The following is a 17,321-nucleotide window of genomic DNA, read 5'->3' as shown; positions in this document are numbered from 1 at the left end:
CACCCGGAAATTTAGTGGCACTAATAATTTTAGTAGTACAAATATTAGCACACTTAAACTTACTTAAAACAACCCTAAAGAGGCCCGGCAATTGCTACGTTATAGCCAGTAATGACCTTGAGCGAAATTATTTCAAAGGATATCGTCATTACTTTGTTACATTCAATATTTCGATATAAACTGTTTCAGCCTAACGACGTTCGGCCGTATCAATAGATTTGGTATATTTGTATAGACCAGCGTCTCAGTACTGCAACAATTTCTTGCAGTGTGATGTGCATTTCTTAAGGTTTAAGGGGCCTCGACTGGGAACAACAGTCAGGTATAGGAGGCAATGAAGCCCTACAGCCTTCACGGACTAGCGACCTTGTGTACTGTACATGCGCGAGGGTATCAGTGCATAAACTTCCTGTTCCCGGCTCCATGATTTTCTGCAATGGTGGCTCGAACTAACCACTGAATAAAACCTAAACCGGAGCAATGGGGGCAACTAAAGGTTTTGTTACACTAATATTCGTTCGCAAATATATTCCAGTATATTCGCTCATAAGCTGAACGAAAGGTCGGCCGCTTCCCTGGTCGCTGCATTAGACAAGCAGCTGCAATTTTTGTCCTTTATTTCCTGCTCACACACAAAAAAAAACAATACCTCGGGGTAAAAGTCTCAATTAAATTACTATACAACGAATAGTGCAAGCCAAAATTAACGCTGCAACTGTATTGCAAAACGATTTAAGTCAACCAGCTCGATCAAAAGTAGCTTCCATTCAAGTTTATCACTTTGGGCAAGTAGGTTGCTTTTAGGTAAGTAACGCTTTTATAACACTACAGCCAAACGGGCGAGTTGGTGGAACTTTTAATAAAGCACACCCACTCTGAGCGAACATACACATCAGCAGTGTCTCAGCTATTCTCGTCTTCCTTTCGTGGCAAAGTAACGTGAATCAGTCGTATTGCACACCATCTTACTTAGAGACAGTCAGTAACATACTAGGCGCCGCCACAGTCTTTATTTCCACCTATTTAACAGATATTTTTTCATGCTGTGCGTGGCCGTCTTTATCAACTTCCATTCCTGCGCGTCAGGCTCTTTGGCTTGCGTCAGGCTCTTTCACGCTCAAGCCAAACTTTGAGTGCGTGGCCCAATCGATTATGTTTAGGCTTCTCTACGCCGTTTATTCGGAAAAGATAAGAAATAAACGGAAGGGCCTCTCGCCTCCACTCTAAACCTATACCTGAAGCCTTATACCATTCTACATATATGGGTAGCGGATACAATTTAGCTCACCCTCATTATGGGCTAAACCATTAAGCCTAATTATTCTAATTTTTAAATTGGGTCCTGATATGCAGATATAGCAGTTGTTTTGAAGCTTGCAGACCCTAGCGCAGATTTAAAACGACTATGAAGTAAACTAATGAAAGCTTGAATAATCTTACATTTTGTCACATCTAAAAGCATAACATATTGCCAGCTAACAGGTTAGAATAAAAAAAAAATTCTTAAGAAAGACTTGCAATGGAGCCCTCAACCTCCCACCAGATATGCAGTTTAATCCAGCTATTACTATAGAACCGGATATGAAGGTGCCAATGCTTCTGTTCGCTTTGAGTTACTTAAGGAACATGTCTCACAGACATCGCCCATTGTATTCGCACTTCGGTTGTCATGCAGCGTGAAGTAATTGTTGCTCAATGAAGCACGTTATTAATTTCAGCCCTTCGAACCTGGAGCCTTTGTTTTTATCGCCAATGATTGAAACGTGTGACTATGACACCGCACAAAATAAAAGCAGAGTGCAGTACTTTCGACAATACGGAATTAACTCCAGTGCCTACTCCGGATACATAACTGTCAACAAAACAACAAAGAATAATATGTTCTTTCTCCTCATCGAAGCAGAAGCAAGTATATCTCAATATCCTCTTTTTCTTCCCTATTTTGTATCTTTATGAACTGATATCAAGGAAATAAATATTAAAGTGAGAGAAGTTACGCTTGAAGAGTTAACTAAGATACGCTTAAACTAACTCTCATCGTTATCATCGTTGTCCTTGAAACTTCATATACAATTATATGGCTGCTGCCATATAATTCTGAGAAAATTGTTATTCTAGTATCCGCCGCGTATATGGTAGCAAGCGAGAAATTCACTCCAACGTGATAAAATGTACTTGATATTTCTGTACAAGCACGGAGTGCGAAAATCTTGAGAAAAAAAAATACAAGTAGAAAAAGCGGGAGCGCTCAGCTTATAAAGAAATCGAAACCCAAGTGGTTTGTCCTTGAGAAAAATCTTGTGGCTTGTTTGAATTCCGAGCGTTGGAAGTTTCCTGAAAATAAAGGTATTTGGCGCTACCCTCTTCAATGGGTACGACCTCCTCAAATGTTGCTGAAGACTGCAAAGGTGTACGCGCACTGTAATAAGACGAATGGTCTATCTACAAAAGCGTATTCATATATCACCTAATATAACAACAAAAAGAACCTAACAAAGCCAGGTATTGCCAAATTATTGTGTTTGGAACCTCTGAACATTTATATTAATACATTGTATATCGTTGTATACAGAGTGTATATACAGAGCTCAATGTTTACTTCTGAGCATCACTGTTCTGTGACTGGTTCACAGAAGCCATGCTGTGGTTCTGAACACAGAGCAATTATTGTCTTTGCTGTAAAGTTTGCTAGCGGTGTTAAAGAAGCAACAATACAAGCAGGGTTTCGTAAACCTTCCAGTAAAAGTTGGCAAGTCCTTAAATTTAATTTCAGCTACAAATTATTGTCCTCAGTTTCATTCGCTAATGAAAACAATTCAAGTTTTAGCTGCAAATGGAACAAAAATGAGCGCTTTGGATAAAAGCTTGGAATTTTTCACCCATCCTGCGTTCTGTCTTTCACAGCTTTAGCTCTTACCAGTTTCTAATTTCAAGGTCGCGTGTGTCTGTTATAAAGATGAACCTTACTATGATCATATTATCATAACAAGACACATGCCAACAGTTAGAGCACAATGTTTCGAGTGATGACCAAACATGAGATTCCTTATTTATGACGATATGTCGTCCGCTGAAATCGGACCACGACCATGACTAGGTACTTCAATAAAATTTGGAAGTCGGCCGTTTGATCCGGATATTCAAGTTGGCGTCAATTTATTCGGCACCTTCTAAAGTATAAAATTACTATTTTGAAATTAAGTCTAAAGTATGTTTGAGAATTGCACCGACGATCCTTCCGCCTCGATACCCTGAATATGATGAATCTGTATCATGACGATGACGTATCAAACGATTTGTCTCGTATAGGTGTACACGTTTATACCTCATATAACGAATAAACATTTTTTATACAGCGAATGTTTTTATAGTTTCTAATATTAGTACCGAAACCACATTTGAAGTAGAACGTTCGAAGAGGTGTAAAATCATGAGGTATAGGGAGCTTTCATAAAGCGATACATGCTGGGTAATCCGTCATGATGATGTCGACAGCAGACGGCTGGCCGCACAGCTACCATAGCGTAGTCAGGCAGAATTACCGAGTGCCTTGTCGTTTTCGACGGTCCACCGAGCAAACACGTGCCTGTTATTGCGCTGCCCTTACATGCGTGCAGGATGTCGGCAGATTTCTTACGAGCGTATGCGCGTCAACGCTGTGTCCGAAAGATCGAGCACCCTATGAAGAAATGCGAAGCAGTGCGCCGCGGACTCAGTCAAGCTACGCGCGGACGACTGACTGCCTATGCGTCTGGGCCTGTGGCCGCCCGTTGACATCACCGACATTCATGATTTGTAGTTCTGGCAACTAGTTTGATACTTACCAGACTGCCGTCGATGTCGCGTCTGTAGGCCCGTGCGAGCCATTCGTGTCAGCGTCGCTAGAGGGATCATTTGCCTTCTCGCACTCGTGCAGACGTATTTTTGTAATCACGGTAGAAACCGTAGTCGGCCTGTCCAATCGCGCTAGCATCGTCTGCGCGCATTACGCGACCATGCAGACGCGACTGTGTAGCAGTGCCGTGCTGCGTCGTCTGCTGTCGACAATAGCATGCGGATTACCCAGCATGTATCGCTTCATGCAAGCTCCCTATATTCCGAAGGATGAAATTATCAATTGAGATGAAAACTAAAATATGTGTGGGATTCGCACCGACAACCATCCGCCTAAAATCGTGAATTCACGGGAGATTCCGACGATCATTATGGTCGAACCATTTGTCGCAGGCGGGTTCCGGTCGTTGTGAATCGATTGGGCGTGCAATGAATCGAATGCTTATGAAATTAATAGCTGATATAAGGAAGAAAAATCCCGGATATGGCGAGGTGGCTATAATTTGCATTAGTAGCGTGAAGTTGGTGAAGTAGTTGGCGCTGCTGGAATCTTCTGCATCAAATGGTCCCTAGTCGCACACTGAGGCAGTTTTGGCGGATTGTTTACATCTTATTTCATACAGAACCTACTGTTTTTACTTGTCGATCAATGGCCAGTGTCTTGTCGCTTAACTGCGAGCATTTGACAGTCGCTACTACATTTTACAGCTCATCTTCTTAACCAATACCGTTATGATTTGTGCTTGGAAAAGTTTGGTTTCTGACCATGTGCTCACAGAGGGGGATACACAGCTTTGTAAGCTTTAGAAGCTAAGCACGTGTATGGAGAGAAAAGCAAGTCAGTCGCCTGCCTTGCGCTGTTCTGAGCGCATAACGTTAAATGAATATCTGAAAGGGAGACATTTGGTGAGCTGGTTATTGTCAGCCTCGGCCATATTTGAGCTATTCTTATATTGCAGGAATCATGTACACTTAAAGGGCAACTCCCGAGGTTTTTTGAAATCCGAATATTCTAGTAAAAATTTTACCATAGGTTCTCCTCTCAGTCCTGACGCATCTTACAAATACCACTCTACCTATGCACTCCTCCTACATATACCACTCTGGACGCGCGCGCAGCCGCAAATCGGTCTGGAGGCATATGCACGGAGCCTACAAATATGATCATCTGTCATAATCGGCTGAACTTTGAATATGGAATAGTTTAGTTCACATGTCGCCGTATGCACAGAGACGAAGCTGTGTGACGGAAGATATATGAATCAGTCAGCATCTCGTTTACCTTGTGTTTACACCGACCAGGCTGCCCTTAGTTATATCGCCTATACGCGTTCCTCCTAAATGGCCGATAGACTCTGCTGTAACCTTAAAAAAAAAAGCAGGATGTTTATTATGCTGCTGCCGTAAAAAGAGTAAAATAGCAGTGTGGTAAGCGTTATTCTCAATTATTTGTCAAAATGAAATGCTACGGCTCGACTTAGGGACGTATTTTCCTATGATGTTAGTTAACGGTTCCTTGTCACTTCGCAATTCGCCGCCGGATTCACTGTCAGCATTCATACTGTGTAGGCCGTTGATTTCCACCGCATAGTTCATGGATATGTGAGGTACGCTATGTGATAACTTTCTTAAACTGCCTAGGATATCAAATTTGATAGGTTATAGAGACCCTCGTGAAGCTGATCAGCAACAAGTGTAGAAAAATGAAGCGCTGGTTGCGAGATACACAAAGAACGGATCTGACAGCAGTGACGCAAAAGAAACCATAGATTTTTTTTTTGTTGAAAAATTCGAAATAGTAACGTTATTGGGTAGATAACTTCTTACAAAATATAAAAATGAAGAATGTGTCACTGATAGGATCCCAAGAACAGCAATTGAAGTTTAACGTTTAGCTATGTCACCCTCTATGCCAGCAGCACGACTGTAGGTAGGTCTGTTTATGGTGCTAAATGCGTATGCTCTTTTTTTTTTCAATTTTGACGTTTTTGAAAGCAAAATGAGTAGTGCCTCTTTCTACCCCTAACCCGAACTATAGAGCGGCTCTAAATACCCTGGAATTTTTAAAAATAATTTAACTTCTAAGGCTGAAACCAAATGTCGTTATATGGGCTTCATTATAACTTTACTTTTCAAACTTTGTTCTCGCTAAACAAATTATTACAGTTACTTCACTTATTCAAACATTACGACAGTTATGTCAGCGCAGAAATGCGTTACTGGTTTTCACTTAATAGTTTGAGCACTTCACAAATTATAATGAAAGGTTGAGACAGGTATGACCAAGTTATCAGTGTTATGCATCCTCGTAAATACTTTTGTTCTAAAGTGCACAATTGATTAATTAGGATGTGAACCTGGCATTCGTATCAGTTTCAGCAAACGAGCATTCAACATTTCATTACATTCGCTGCTGTATTGCGACTTCTCAATAATTGAGAAGGTAGAAAAACGGAGGTTTGGGCTAGTTGGTGATCATCCATGTTTAAGCAACAGCGCAAAAGGACAGAGACGCGTGGAAGAATTGACAGCGCGTGACAGTGGAAGTAACAGCGCCGTCGTTGTGCACCTCTTTCCACTCGTGTCTGTCCTTTTGCGCTGTTGTTTAAACATAATTGAGAAGGTGTCTAATTAACTATTTCGTCAGTACGGGCGATGCGTGGAGTGTGGATAAATTGTTTTCAGCAGAGACTTTAAGTTGCTGCTTCATTTTCGTGAGGAAAGCCGTAAAAATTTGTAACCCTTGCAACATCTTTCAGGGAAAATGCCACCACTTCAGTGATTTTAAGTTGCTGCGTCATTTCCGTGAGAAAAGCTGTCAGAATTTCTAACCCCTGCAACATCTTTCCAGGAAAATGCCACCACTGCACCCCTAATGCTGTGGACTCAGGGTGGTCCAGGCCTTTCAGCATTGTTTGGTCTGTTCCTCCAAAATGGACCTGTGCAAATCAAATACCCAACCAATGTTTCAAGAAGGCAGCCCACAATACAACAGAACATGAGCGTCCTCTACCTGGACGCTCCAGTCGGAGCCGGCTTCAGCTTTTCGAACACCTCTTCATATCCAGCACAAATGGAAGATGTAATTATTGATATCGTTGAATTTATGAAACAATTTCTGCAGCTCTTTAGTCAATATAAAAAACGAGAGTTTTACGTCGCCGGAGATTCTTACGCAGGTCAGTACTTGTTTTATTCTCGTTTCGCATCATATACCAGCTGCATGCTTGACAATTCTAGAGCTCAGGAGCGATCCACGTTTTTATACCTATACAAACGAATGATACGTTTTAGTGCACTGTCGGTAGAATTCAAAGCATGCAATCTATGGTTAAAACTGGTGGCTCCTGTAGACTTCATTGGCAAACGTAAAAAGCAATGAAACGCAGGCTTTCATTCCTTCCCACTCGTTCTATTGGCCATTCGTACTTGTACAGATACCTTATTCAGCACAGAATATTGTTCTCTACGCGTATGTTCGCATGGCTCATTCCTCACAATGTTTTCTTATAGAAGCGGAGAATTCTTTAGATGAACAATGTCTGAAGGATAAGACATGGCCACGTCGGAAAGCTTTCGACAACAGTTGATGAGGTCACTAACCTGCCTTTCCTTCAAACTGCAGTTGGCATGGAAACCTCTGGCAGCCATAGGCTTATTTAAGTTTCTTGTGGAACATGAGCAGGCGTTCACATGAGACCGGAAGGTACTGTTAGCTACCTTGACTCATGCAGCTTAGAGACTCCACAACGCGCTTATTAATTCGGTTATAAATGACAAAGCTAGTCCACAAATAAGTAATCTAGTGGACAGCAATAGCAGAAGCTGCTATATATTTGTATAGAATTACCAATATGGGGCGTAGCCGTCAAGTAAAAAGAATATCGTTTCATTCGCGCGTACTACCAAGTGGCGTCGACTGATCCTTTATCATCATAACCACCACGATTAGTCTGACTACACCCTGTGTAGGGTAATGTCCTCTCTTATGCCTCTCCAATTACCTGTGGCCTGTGTCAGCTGCGGCTATTTCATCACTGTTCACTTTCTTACCTTTTCGAACAGTTCTCTTTGTACACCGCCCCTTGCTACGCTAGCACTTTTTGGACGCACAAATTCTGAAGATTGTATAAACCTGCCATGATGACACACTAGCTATGGCACTCCTCTAGAGTGCTGCGCAAAATCGTAGAGACTTCGCGATGTGAGCAAACTACGCCAAAATTTCTCGACAGTGCAGCAGCTGCTTTCAAGATCAGCATAAGGTGCCCCGCATGATATTCTTGCCTGCTTGCCCGGGAACTTTTGCTAGGCATGCATTTTATGCAGAATGGCTGTCGGGGTGGCTGCTCCTAGCCCTACAGGGTTGGGAATGGTAGGTCCCCCCAATAAGGTGAGGGCTATCCCTGCCACCAGTGGTTGTAGCTGTTGTAGGCCAGCATTGCGGCGGACGACGGCTGCTGAGGCGCGCGTCTCTCTCTCCCGCTTTATCTTTCTTGTCTATTTCCTCATCTGTCCGCACGATGCAGTGGAGTCGGCTCAGCTACAGAGCCAGTAGCAGGCCCGTTTATTTTCTTTTTCTTCTTCCTACAGTCGCAACAGCAACAGAAGAACAGCAATCGTAGTAGATCACGTGTCTCACCACATTTGCGTAGCACTGTACATACGTATGTAATAAATGCGTGTAAATTAAATAACTGTGCGTTTGTCGACCGTAATTTCAAGGTCAGTCGTTAGAGTCCACGCATGGTAACTTTTCGTTGGTGTTCGATCTATGCTTCGCCGCGTAATGAGGTTGCGGCGGGGCACAGCGTTGTCTCTTCGATGGGCGGCGATGTCCGATGTCTGGTCTTGTCGTCGTGTGCAGCAGCGGTCTACTGATTGCAACGTCGTCATCTATTGTCGGGAGTATAGGACCTTTGCCATTTCACCCTCAGGTTCCCCTACGGGCAAACGTGACTTTCCTAACACCTCATCCTGTAACGCAAAACCATGCGCTGAACGGCGATAAGCAACAGGAGAGACAGCTCGACGGCACGTGCACTTCCCTGTGCAGGCTGTAATTAATTTCCTATGGGCGTTATCAAGACGTGACCATAGGGCCTCTGGGGGGAAACCACGCAGGCCAATTCAACTTTGCTGGCAGTGAGGAAGAACGTTAGCAGCCTCGCTGCAGTGGAAACAGACGAGGAAATTGTTTGCAGTCCTCTAAGCGCTGCTCGATATCGGTCATAGGCATGGCGGGCAGGGGTGAAGGGGATGGATGGATGGAAAAACTTATTTTTACCGGTTTTAGAGGTTATGGTTCAGTTGTATTCTTGGCCGTGGCAGATGCCGCCAGTGGAAACAGACGAGGAGATTATTTGCAGTCCTCTAAGCGCTGCTCGATATCGGTCATAGACATGGCGGGCAGGGGTGAAGGGGATGGATGGATGGAAAACCTTATTTTTACCGGTTTTAGAGGTTATGGTTCAGTTGTATCCTTGGCCGTGGCAGATGCCGCCAGTTGCGTCCTGTTGGCGATCTCTTCTGCCCACTTATGTCCAGGTCCGAGCAGCGCAGCACGGCCTCTCACCCCTCCATAGATGGAGCTGGGAGCTGTTGTGCCCTGCCAAAGCCGCCCATAAATTCAGCCGGATGCCAAACTTCTCCGGTGAACGCCTCCTTCACAATATCCGGATACTACTCTTCAAGGCACCGGTGCACTGGAGGAGAGCCGTGCCAAGGAGAGAGAAGCGACATGTTGCAACATGAGCTGAGCATCCAGACAGCTCGGCGCCGTGATCCAGGCGGTGGAACCCTTCTCGGTCCACGGCATATTTGAAACAAGGGCGCAGCAAGCTTTCCCACTGGCCCTGCGAAAGTGCTGCCGTCGGACTGGACCGTTTGAGCGTCAACAGATTCTCGGTTTACGAAGATTCAAGTGCTTCCGCTCGAGACTCCGAGAGACTTCGTCACTAGCGTCCATCGGGAGCAGTTCGCCCCCTGTGAGAGAGGACGCGGCGGAATCTCCCCGGCCATCGCTGCGCGAGGCCAATCGCGTATGGCTATGTTAGCTTTCGGCCCCTGAGCCGATCTCGTTGTGTAAATGCCTGTAAATAGTGTATAAAGCTTTTTCTTAATCTCACCAGTGCCGACTCGGATTCATGGCTACCGCTCAAGAGCTGACAGCCCTCGTTCACGAAACGGGTGACAAGCGCTACTCAACCAACTCCTTGGCACAACCCTGTGATAACCCCACCGCCACTACAGAGCAGATTGCCGGGTGGTGGATGTACCGCGCACCCCCCTGTAATGTGGTCTAAACAGGGGTCGACGCTACACTCTTTGCATTTAGGGTCAACCTTATCTTTGAATATTGTTACATTAAGTACATCCCCGTAACAATATTGCTACGAAGATGACGAAGCGGGCAGTGGCGCGGGGCGGAGCGCTCGCGCCAGGCCCGCTGGCCATTAAAGCATATTTCATCGTCATGTCATCACGCCGTTCTGTTTCTGTTGTGTCGCCGTGTTCCATCGCTTGCCATGCCACTACGTAACATTTGGTTGGAGGTGCGGTTCATCCCCATCCTCGCCTTGCACCGTCGAAGCCAACCGTACGCCGGGTCCATCGGCCGAGAGCCCGTGGAGATCGCCACCCAGCTTTGCCTCAGCCCTTTGTGTTCAGACCCGACCAGCCGCTCTCCCCAGCCCCGTCCCCAGCCCTGACCACAACACACGACGACCAGGAAGAGCCCAAAACCGACCCGACCGACCCCACGACGAAGCGACCTCATGACCACTAGAGCGAAGACAGCACCCCTGCCCAAGCCGTTCGGCATGTCCATGAGCCTTGGCCTTCGGCAGACGGTGATGATTGGACCTTATGCTCCGGGGCAAACATTCATCCCATCTTTGCATTCATTGTGGTGTCCAGCGTTTCATGTCTTAATCATTTGTCTGTGTTCATCGTCACTTCATGCAATGGATTTCAAGCAATCGATTGGGACGATCGTTCGGTGGCCCCGGGTAATGCTACGAAGATGACGAAGCGGGTAGTGGCGCGGGGCGGAGCGCTCGCGCCAGGCCCGCTGGCCATTAAAGCGTATTTCATCGTCATGTCATCACGTCGTTCTGTTTCTGTTGTATCGCCGTGTTCCATCGCTTGTCATGCCACTACGTAACAATAAATACAAATATACATTGTCAAATATTTAGGGGAATCCCCCAAGGTGGAGTAGATTTGTAATAAGGGAGTAATTACTCATTTTCATCCACCCAAGCGCAGCCATACGGCTACAAAGGGAAGCTATACAGCTTTCTCAGAACCCGGCACCACCGCCTACTTTGGCGGAGGGGAAGGAGTGTGTTTGTAGCTGGCATTAAAGTAGATCCTGGGCCATGCTTAATGAATTATGAGGGGAAGCAAAGATGCGCCTTCCCGGCTGAAAATGGCGAGTTAAGTCATTGAACGAGAGCAAGTCATCCCTCGCGCCCGTGAGAGACGAGGAGCTCACCACCAGGACGACGAAACATATGGCATATTCGTGAGCCTTCTCGTTCCCGGGGTTGCCCGAGTGAGCCGGAACCCATACCAGTTTTATCTTCCTACCAGGGACTGGACAGTAGCTTTTAATTACATTCCTGGAGGCAGCCGAAAGAAAGCTCCTCTCGAAATTCTGTATGACTGTTTGGAGTCACTGAATAAAACATGTGCTTCAGTAGAAGTCACGGCCAATGCGATGGCTGCTTCATCTGCAGCATCGGAGGTTCTGGGGTGTATCGTAGCTGAAGCTAAGATTTTGGAAGGCGCGGACTCACGGGTCCCAGTCACCACACAAATCGCGAAACCTCGGTCCATCTGTTCATATTTGGCCGCATCTACGTAACCAGTCCTGCCGGGGTGATGCAGTGGTAAGACGCCTTGGATGGAGTTCCCGGGTTCGGACCTGACCACGGCGGCGGCTCTAGCCCGAGAACTCAGCTACCGGGCGGAGCACGCTCATCAGCCTGCCGCTTCCTCTGAAACTCCCCAAGCCACTCCTTTACGCCTTGTTACGTGGACGGACATCCTCCAGCATTATCGGCTCAAATGGTGTCTATACCCCCCAGCACATCGGGAACTATCCCGGCCCGAGGCCATCCATTGGTGCAAAATACAAACAGGAACATTTCCAAACCCATGGCTATATAGCAAACTTTTCCCAAATCTTATTGCACCTACGTGCAAACACTGCTCACAACCGGCCACGTTCATTCACATGATGTGGACTTGTACACGACACAACGCAGACAATTCAGCTACAGTGGATGCATGGGAGTCCCTCCTGTGTACCACCGAGCTCGCCCAACAGCGCCAGCTCATTTTGCGCGCATCGGAGGCCGCCGAGTCCCAAGGGATCCCTGCTGACCTTCTCTAAGCAGTGCAACCAGTCTTTCGGCTGGTTCCCCTTTTTTGGGAGTAAATAAAGAGCTTATCATCATCATCTGCATTTCGATGGAGGCGAAACGAAGTGGCGTCCGTGTGCTGTTCGATGTCTTAGCAAGATCCCCAGGTTATCAAAATTACTCCGTAGCCCTCCACTACGGCTTCCCTTTCCCTCTTTTCACTTTCCCTCCCACCTTCCTTCCTACCCTTACGGCGTGGTTCAGGTGTCCACAGCACAAGTGTGACAGATACTGCGCCTTTCCCTTCCTGTGAACCAATTATCATTATTATTATTATTACGTAACCAACCGACTGGTTTCCTTTGTATTTGGTGTGTAATGCACTTTCGCATGGTAGCCGCCTGTCGTTGTGCTGAATGGGTGCATATGCTTTGGGAGGGGCTTGATAACAAGCTTTTTCCTGACTGCTGTGGGTATTTGCCTGAGAGTGGATTATACAATCAAAACACTCAAAACCACAGTCAACAAAATTTCCAGAATGATTAGAAGGGTGACCTGGCACCGGAAAGGGATGAGGGAGGAGGACACCCTCCGCCTTGTACAAGCCCTAGTGGTTAGCAGGATTACCTACGGGCTCCCATATCACGAAATTAGAATCACTGATAAAAGGGCCATTGACACTATCATAATAGGAGCCTATAAAACGGCCCTAAACCTCCCGCCAACAACATCAACGGAACGTCTCTGGGCACTCGGAGTGCACAACAACTTCGAGGAGCTCAAGGAGGCAGTTCTAGAGAGTCAGAAACAACGCCTAACAACAACGCAGGCGGGTAGGGAAATCCTGTCAAAACTAGGGCTATGGCAGGCACTAAGAACTTCCGAGATCAAATCACAAATTCCGACATCCACAAGAAACAACATCTATGTGAACCCGATACCCAAGCACATGCACCATGAGTTACAGAAGGGTCGAAGGAAAGCCAGAGTCAAATCATTGGAAAAACAATTGTCTAAAGACGCGGAAGTTGTCTGCGTGGACATAGGGGCTTACGGCGAGCCTGGCAAGTTCACAATAGCTGCAGTTGACCACAAGAAGAGGCCAATTATTCAGACTTCGATCTATGTCAACGATCCTGCGGAAGCGGAATCACTGGCAATAGCCGTCACCATAAAAACACAAGACCACCAAAAGAAGTCATCACACGTAGTGACGGACTCCCAACCAGCCTGCAGGGACTACCTGGCCGGAAAACCTCACAGAAGAGCGTGTGCAATATTACGTTCCATCTCACAGACGCATACAATTACATGGACACCTGGACACGAAGGCCTAGAAAGAAATGAGGTAGCGCATGATCTAGCCCGAGCTCTCACAAACCGAGCGGATCCCCATCCCTACCCCACCCCTCTCCTAGGACCCTACGGCGACAGGCTGGAACACCTACGGTTAGAAAGAAGAATTTTCTCACCACCACACAAACAACTTCCTTCCTCAGACGCTATAGACTGGAGAAAAATACAAACAAACACATTCCCTAATCTTCACATTTTAAATAAGATAAGCCCAACAAAATACACGAGTTACTGTCCTTGGTGCGGTGCAAGCCCCACACTCTATCACATCTCTTGGGAATGCCAGGACAAACCTGACCCAACGTTACTAGTGCCATGCCCGACACACGAGGAGTGGGAGGCGGCCCTGACCAGCGACAACCTGGACCAGCAAGCCTGGTTTATCCAGCTAGTCCGCAAGTCAGCTGCTGCCAGCGGAGCCCTGGACTAGGGTCACCGACCACCCAGCTCCTGCGAATTCTTACTGATTATTATGCTCATTAAAAATTTTTTCTCTCTCTCTCTCTCTTTGCCTGAGATCATCCGCCGTGGATTCGACATTGATGCCTAGCCATATCAAGACAAGTCTCCCGGTGTTGGTGCGCGCCAGCCTGGAGTACTGCGATATTAAATGCGCTTCCTTGAGGTAACAAGTGTATTGTGCATTCGAAGAGTTAGGAGATTATCGGTTGAGGTGTCCATCGATAGTCCTAGTGCTGCCTTGTGAGCTTGCCGGATAAGGTACTCAATCTTTTTCTTTTCGTCTAGGTAAAGATGCAGACAGGGCAGGTTGTAGACTAACCTAGTGACGACGAAAGCCTGAATGAGTCGGCAGGTGTCGCGTTCTTTCATGCCCCTCCTCTTGTTGGCTATTCGCTTCATTAGTATGGCTATTTAAGTCACTTTTGTGGTCCGTTTATCTAATGTTGATAAGTTTCTGTGGTTACTCTGAATGGACTTGCCTAGGATTCGGATGGAGGCTACTTTGATTGGTAGTCTTGAGCTCTACCCTGATTGCAGGATGTGAAGGTCTGTTCTATTGACTGGGGCCTTCTCTGACTACAAGAAATTCGGACTTGGAGTGTGAGCATTCAAGACCCGCCAGTACAGATTGAGTCTCGATGGTGTCGACTGCTTGCTGAAGCACACTTTCTATTTGGGCATCACTTCCAAGTCAAGGCATGGGTCCCTTGGCTTGGAAGCGGGGGAACGCTTGGCCTATTCATTTCTTGCTCCATGATGCAGGCTTTATGCTAGTCGGAACGACCGAGGTCGTGGTGTCTGGTTTTCCGGCTCGGTGTCCAGGTTTCATAGTCACGCCATTGCCCGTCTGTCGCTCAAAACGGAGTTCACAGTTCCTAGAACACGTGGGGTATTGGCCTCTCTAGACGACACACCTTGGCATACAGTCGTATTGGTCTTTCAGTGGATGTTGCGTTCCGCGTCTTCTGCATCGGCTTTTCTTCTCCTTTATGCAGACGTCGGCGTGGTGTCCGGGCTTCCAGCAACTGAAGCACGCTTCCACCGTGTTCCTAAAGGACTCGCACCGCTAAAGGTCCGAAGCGAACCGCATTGCCGCGATTCCCTGTGTGATGCCTGTGAAGGTCACCACGACAGATCTTGACTTTGCTATGCGTCTGGCGTCAGCGATTTTGTATTGCGGATTCAATTTCTGGGTGTTCTCGACAATCTGCTGGCGCGTCTGTCCATCGAGCGCGCCGCGTTGGACGCCTTTGATGGAATTGTCTGATGATGCGATGTACGCATTAACGCGTAGCGTCAGGTCTTTGATTTTCACGTGTTGCAAGGCTACGTACGCTTCGGTTCTTTTAGTGTGCAAGGCGAGCATACAGTGAAAGCGTTATTGGTGGGATTGATCCTCACCTGATTGAGGTACTGGGCTTCCTCAAAACTTTCCTTGCCTCCCTTACGCAGGGAGCGCAGGAGCGTCTCTGCAGTGGTTGTACGGAGGTTAAAACCACCTTGAGGTCTCAACACCAATTTCGAGTCCCATCGGTAGTCGAGGTAGGGGTGGCGAAGGGTGGCAGTTCCTGGTCCTACGGTGCTGGGACGGTAGGTCAACGCCGCTTGCGGCGGGGGCCGGCTGGCTAGCCCCCACTTGCAGCGCATGTGGGGGCTAGCCAGCCACCGAATTTTATCTGTTGTAGGCCGTCATTTCACCCGCCACTGCTTCAGTGGTGGACAACGGCTGTTGTTGCGGCGCGCGCCTTTCTCTCCCTCTTCTTTTTCCTACTCTATTTTCTCCTGTCCGCAGAGGCAGCGGAGGTGGCTCAGCTACAGAGCCAGTAGCAGGCCCGTGCATTTTCTTCTCCTTCTTCCTACAGCCACAACAACAACAGTCGAGTAATGCGGCTTCCTCCTCGGTAGCTGCTTCCTGGCAGGGGTATGCAGGGGTAGCTGTTTCCTGGCAAGGACGGAAACGCGCTCCCCCTCGGGAGTGCGATCACATAAAGATCGTGGCTGCATCGGGGCAGCGCATCCCCGAAGTTCCCAAGATCAGGGTCCTGGGTCTGCTACTAAACAAGAACGGCCGCAACGACGAGACCATCAACAAGATTACCACCAAGGCAATGGACGCTATCCGGCTCATACACCGAGTCTCGACACGATGGGCAGGCATGCGTGAAGACAGTCTTCTGCGCCTCGTCCAGTCGTTCGTGATCAGTCACATCGCCTACGTTGCGGCCTACCTCAACTGGCAGGCCACTGACCGGACAAAGATAAACACGCTGATCAGACGGGTTTACAAGACGGCGCTGGAAGTAATGGGGACCACGAGTACGGCTCGGCTCCTGCAGCTCGGCGTCCATAACACCTTAGAAGAAATAGCCGAGGCGCAGCTCACGGCGCAAATGGAGCGCCTCTACCACCAAGACAGGCCGCAGTATACTGACGTCCCTGGGTTACAATTCCCGAGCTTCCAGTCGGCAATCGGGCGAGATCAGCGATGAGGCATGGGCCGACATCCACGTGGACCCCATCCCGAAAAACATGCACCCCGAGTACAACCAAGAACGGCGGCAGGCGCGGGCCAAAGCCCTCGTCGAGCAACACGCCCAGGACCCGCACGCCCGGTTCGTGGACGCTGCGGATTACAAGCGAGAAGATGTCGTGGCAGTGGCCGTTGCGGCGGCTACCGGCATCAAAACAACGGCAGCGAGCGTGCGGTGCACGGATGCCACAGACGCCGAGGAGGTTGCCATCGCTCTGGCGATCTCGGAGGCCGAGTGTCGCAATGTGCTCAGCGACTCGAGGAATGCTGTGCGCAACTTTGCCAAGGGGCGAGTGTGCGCGCCGACGGCCGCCATCATCAGTAAGCTCCAGCTTCAAGACCGCGACAACACTATCCGCATCAAGTGGTTCCCGGCGCACGCGGGAGATTGTGCATCCTCACCGAATCACAACGAGACGGCCCATTCGGCGGCGCGAGCGCTTACCTTCCGCGCCCCCGAGAAGGACCGTTCCGAATGGTGGTTCGAAACAAAAGACCGAATGACCAGTTACGAGGAAGTGACAAAATTTCATCGCCTAGCTCGACGGACAATGCCGCCGCCTCACCCGGCACTTAGTCGGGAGGAGGCCGTCATTCTAAGGCAAATGCAAACCGGGTCACTCCTAGCCCCGGCAGTGCTACACGTCCTCCACCCAGACATCTACACGAGTGATATGTGCAGTGTATGTCAAGGGGGTCCGGCGGACCATTGGCACATCATGTGGGACTGTGCCACGTTCCCGACCGAAGCTGCATCCAGGACATACCCG

General features: G+C 48.0%; 1 protein-coding gene across 2 annotated transcripts in view; it reads left to right on the top strand.

The window, feature by feature from the left end:
* The window catches only part of LOC146178065 (vitellogenic carboxypeptidase-like), a 151,139-nt gene that overhangs the window by 111,044 nt on the left and 22,774 nt on the right, over positions 1–17,321 (top strand). The window contains exons 5-6 of one of the 2 annotated variants that reach the window (XM_084577918.1): positions 1,719–1,905; positions 6,686–7,013. In XM_084577918.1, the coding sequence (XP_084434044.1) occupies positions 1,719–1,905; positions 6,686–7,013 (515 nt within the window). The remainder of the gene's footprint in view (positions 1–1,718; positions 1,906–6,685; positions 7,014–17,321) is intronic. The other variant, XM_084577919.1, reaches the window with a different exon arrangement.

This window comes from Amblyomma maculatum, chromosome 9, assembly GCF_055883805.1.
Source record: "Amblyomma maculatum isolate TAMU_Amacu chromosome 9, ASM5588380v1, whole genome shotgun sequence".
NCBI classification, from domain to species: domain Eukaryota; kingdom Metazoa; phylum Arthropoda; class Arachnida; order Ixodida; family Ixodidae; genus Amblyomma; species Amblyomma maculatum.
Note: the sequence above shows the minus strand (reverse complement) of the source record. Positions and strands in the feature narration are given on the sequence as shown.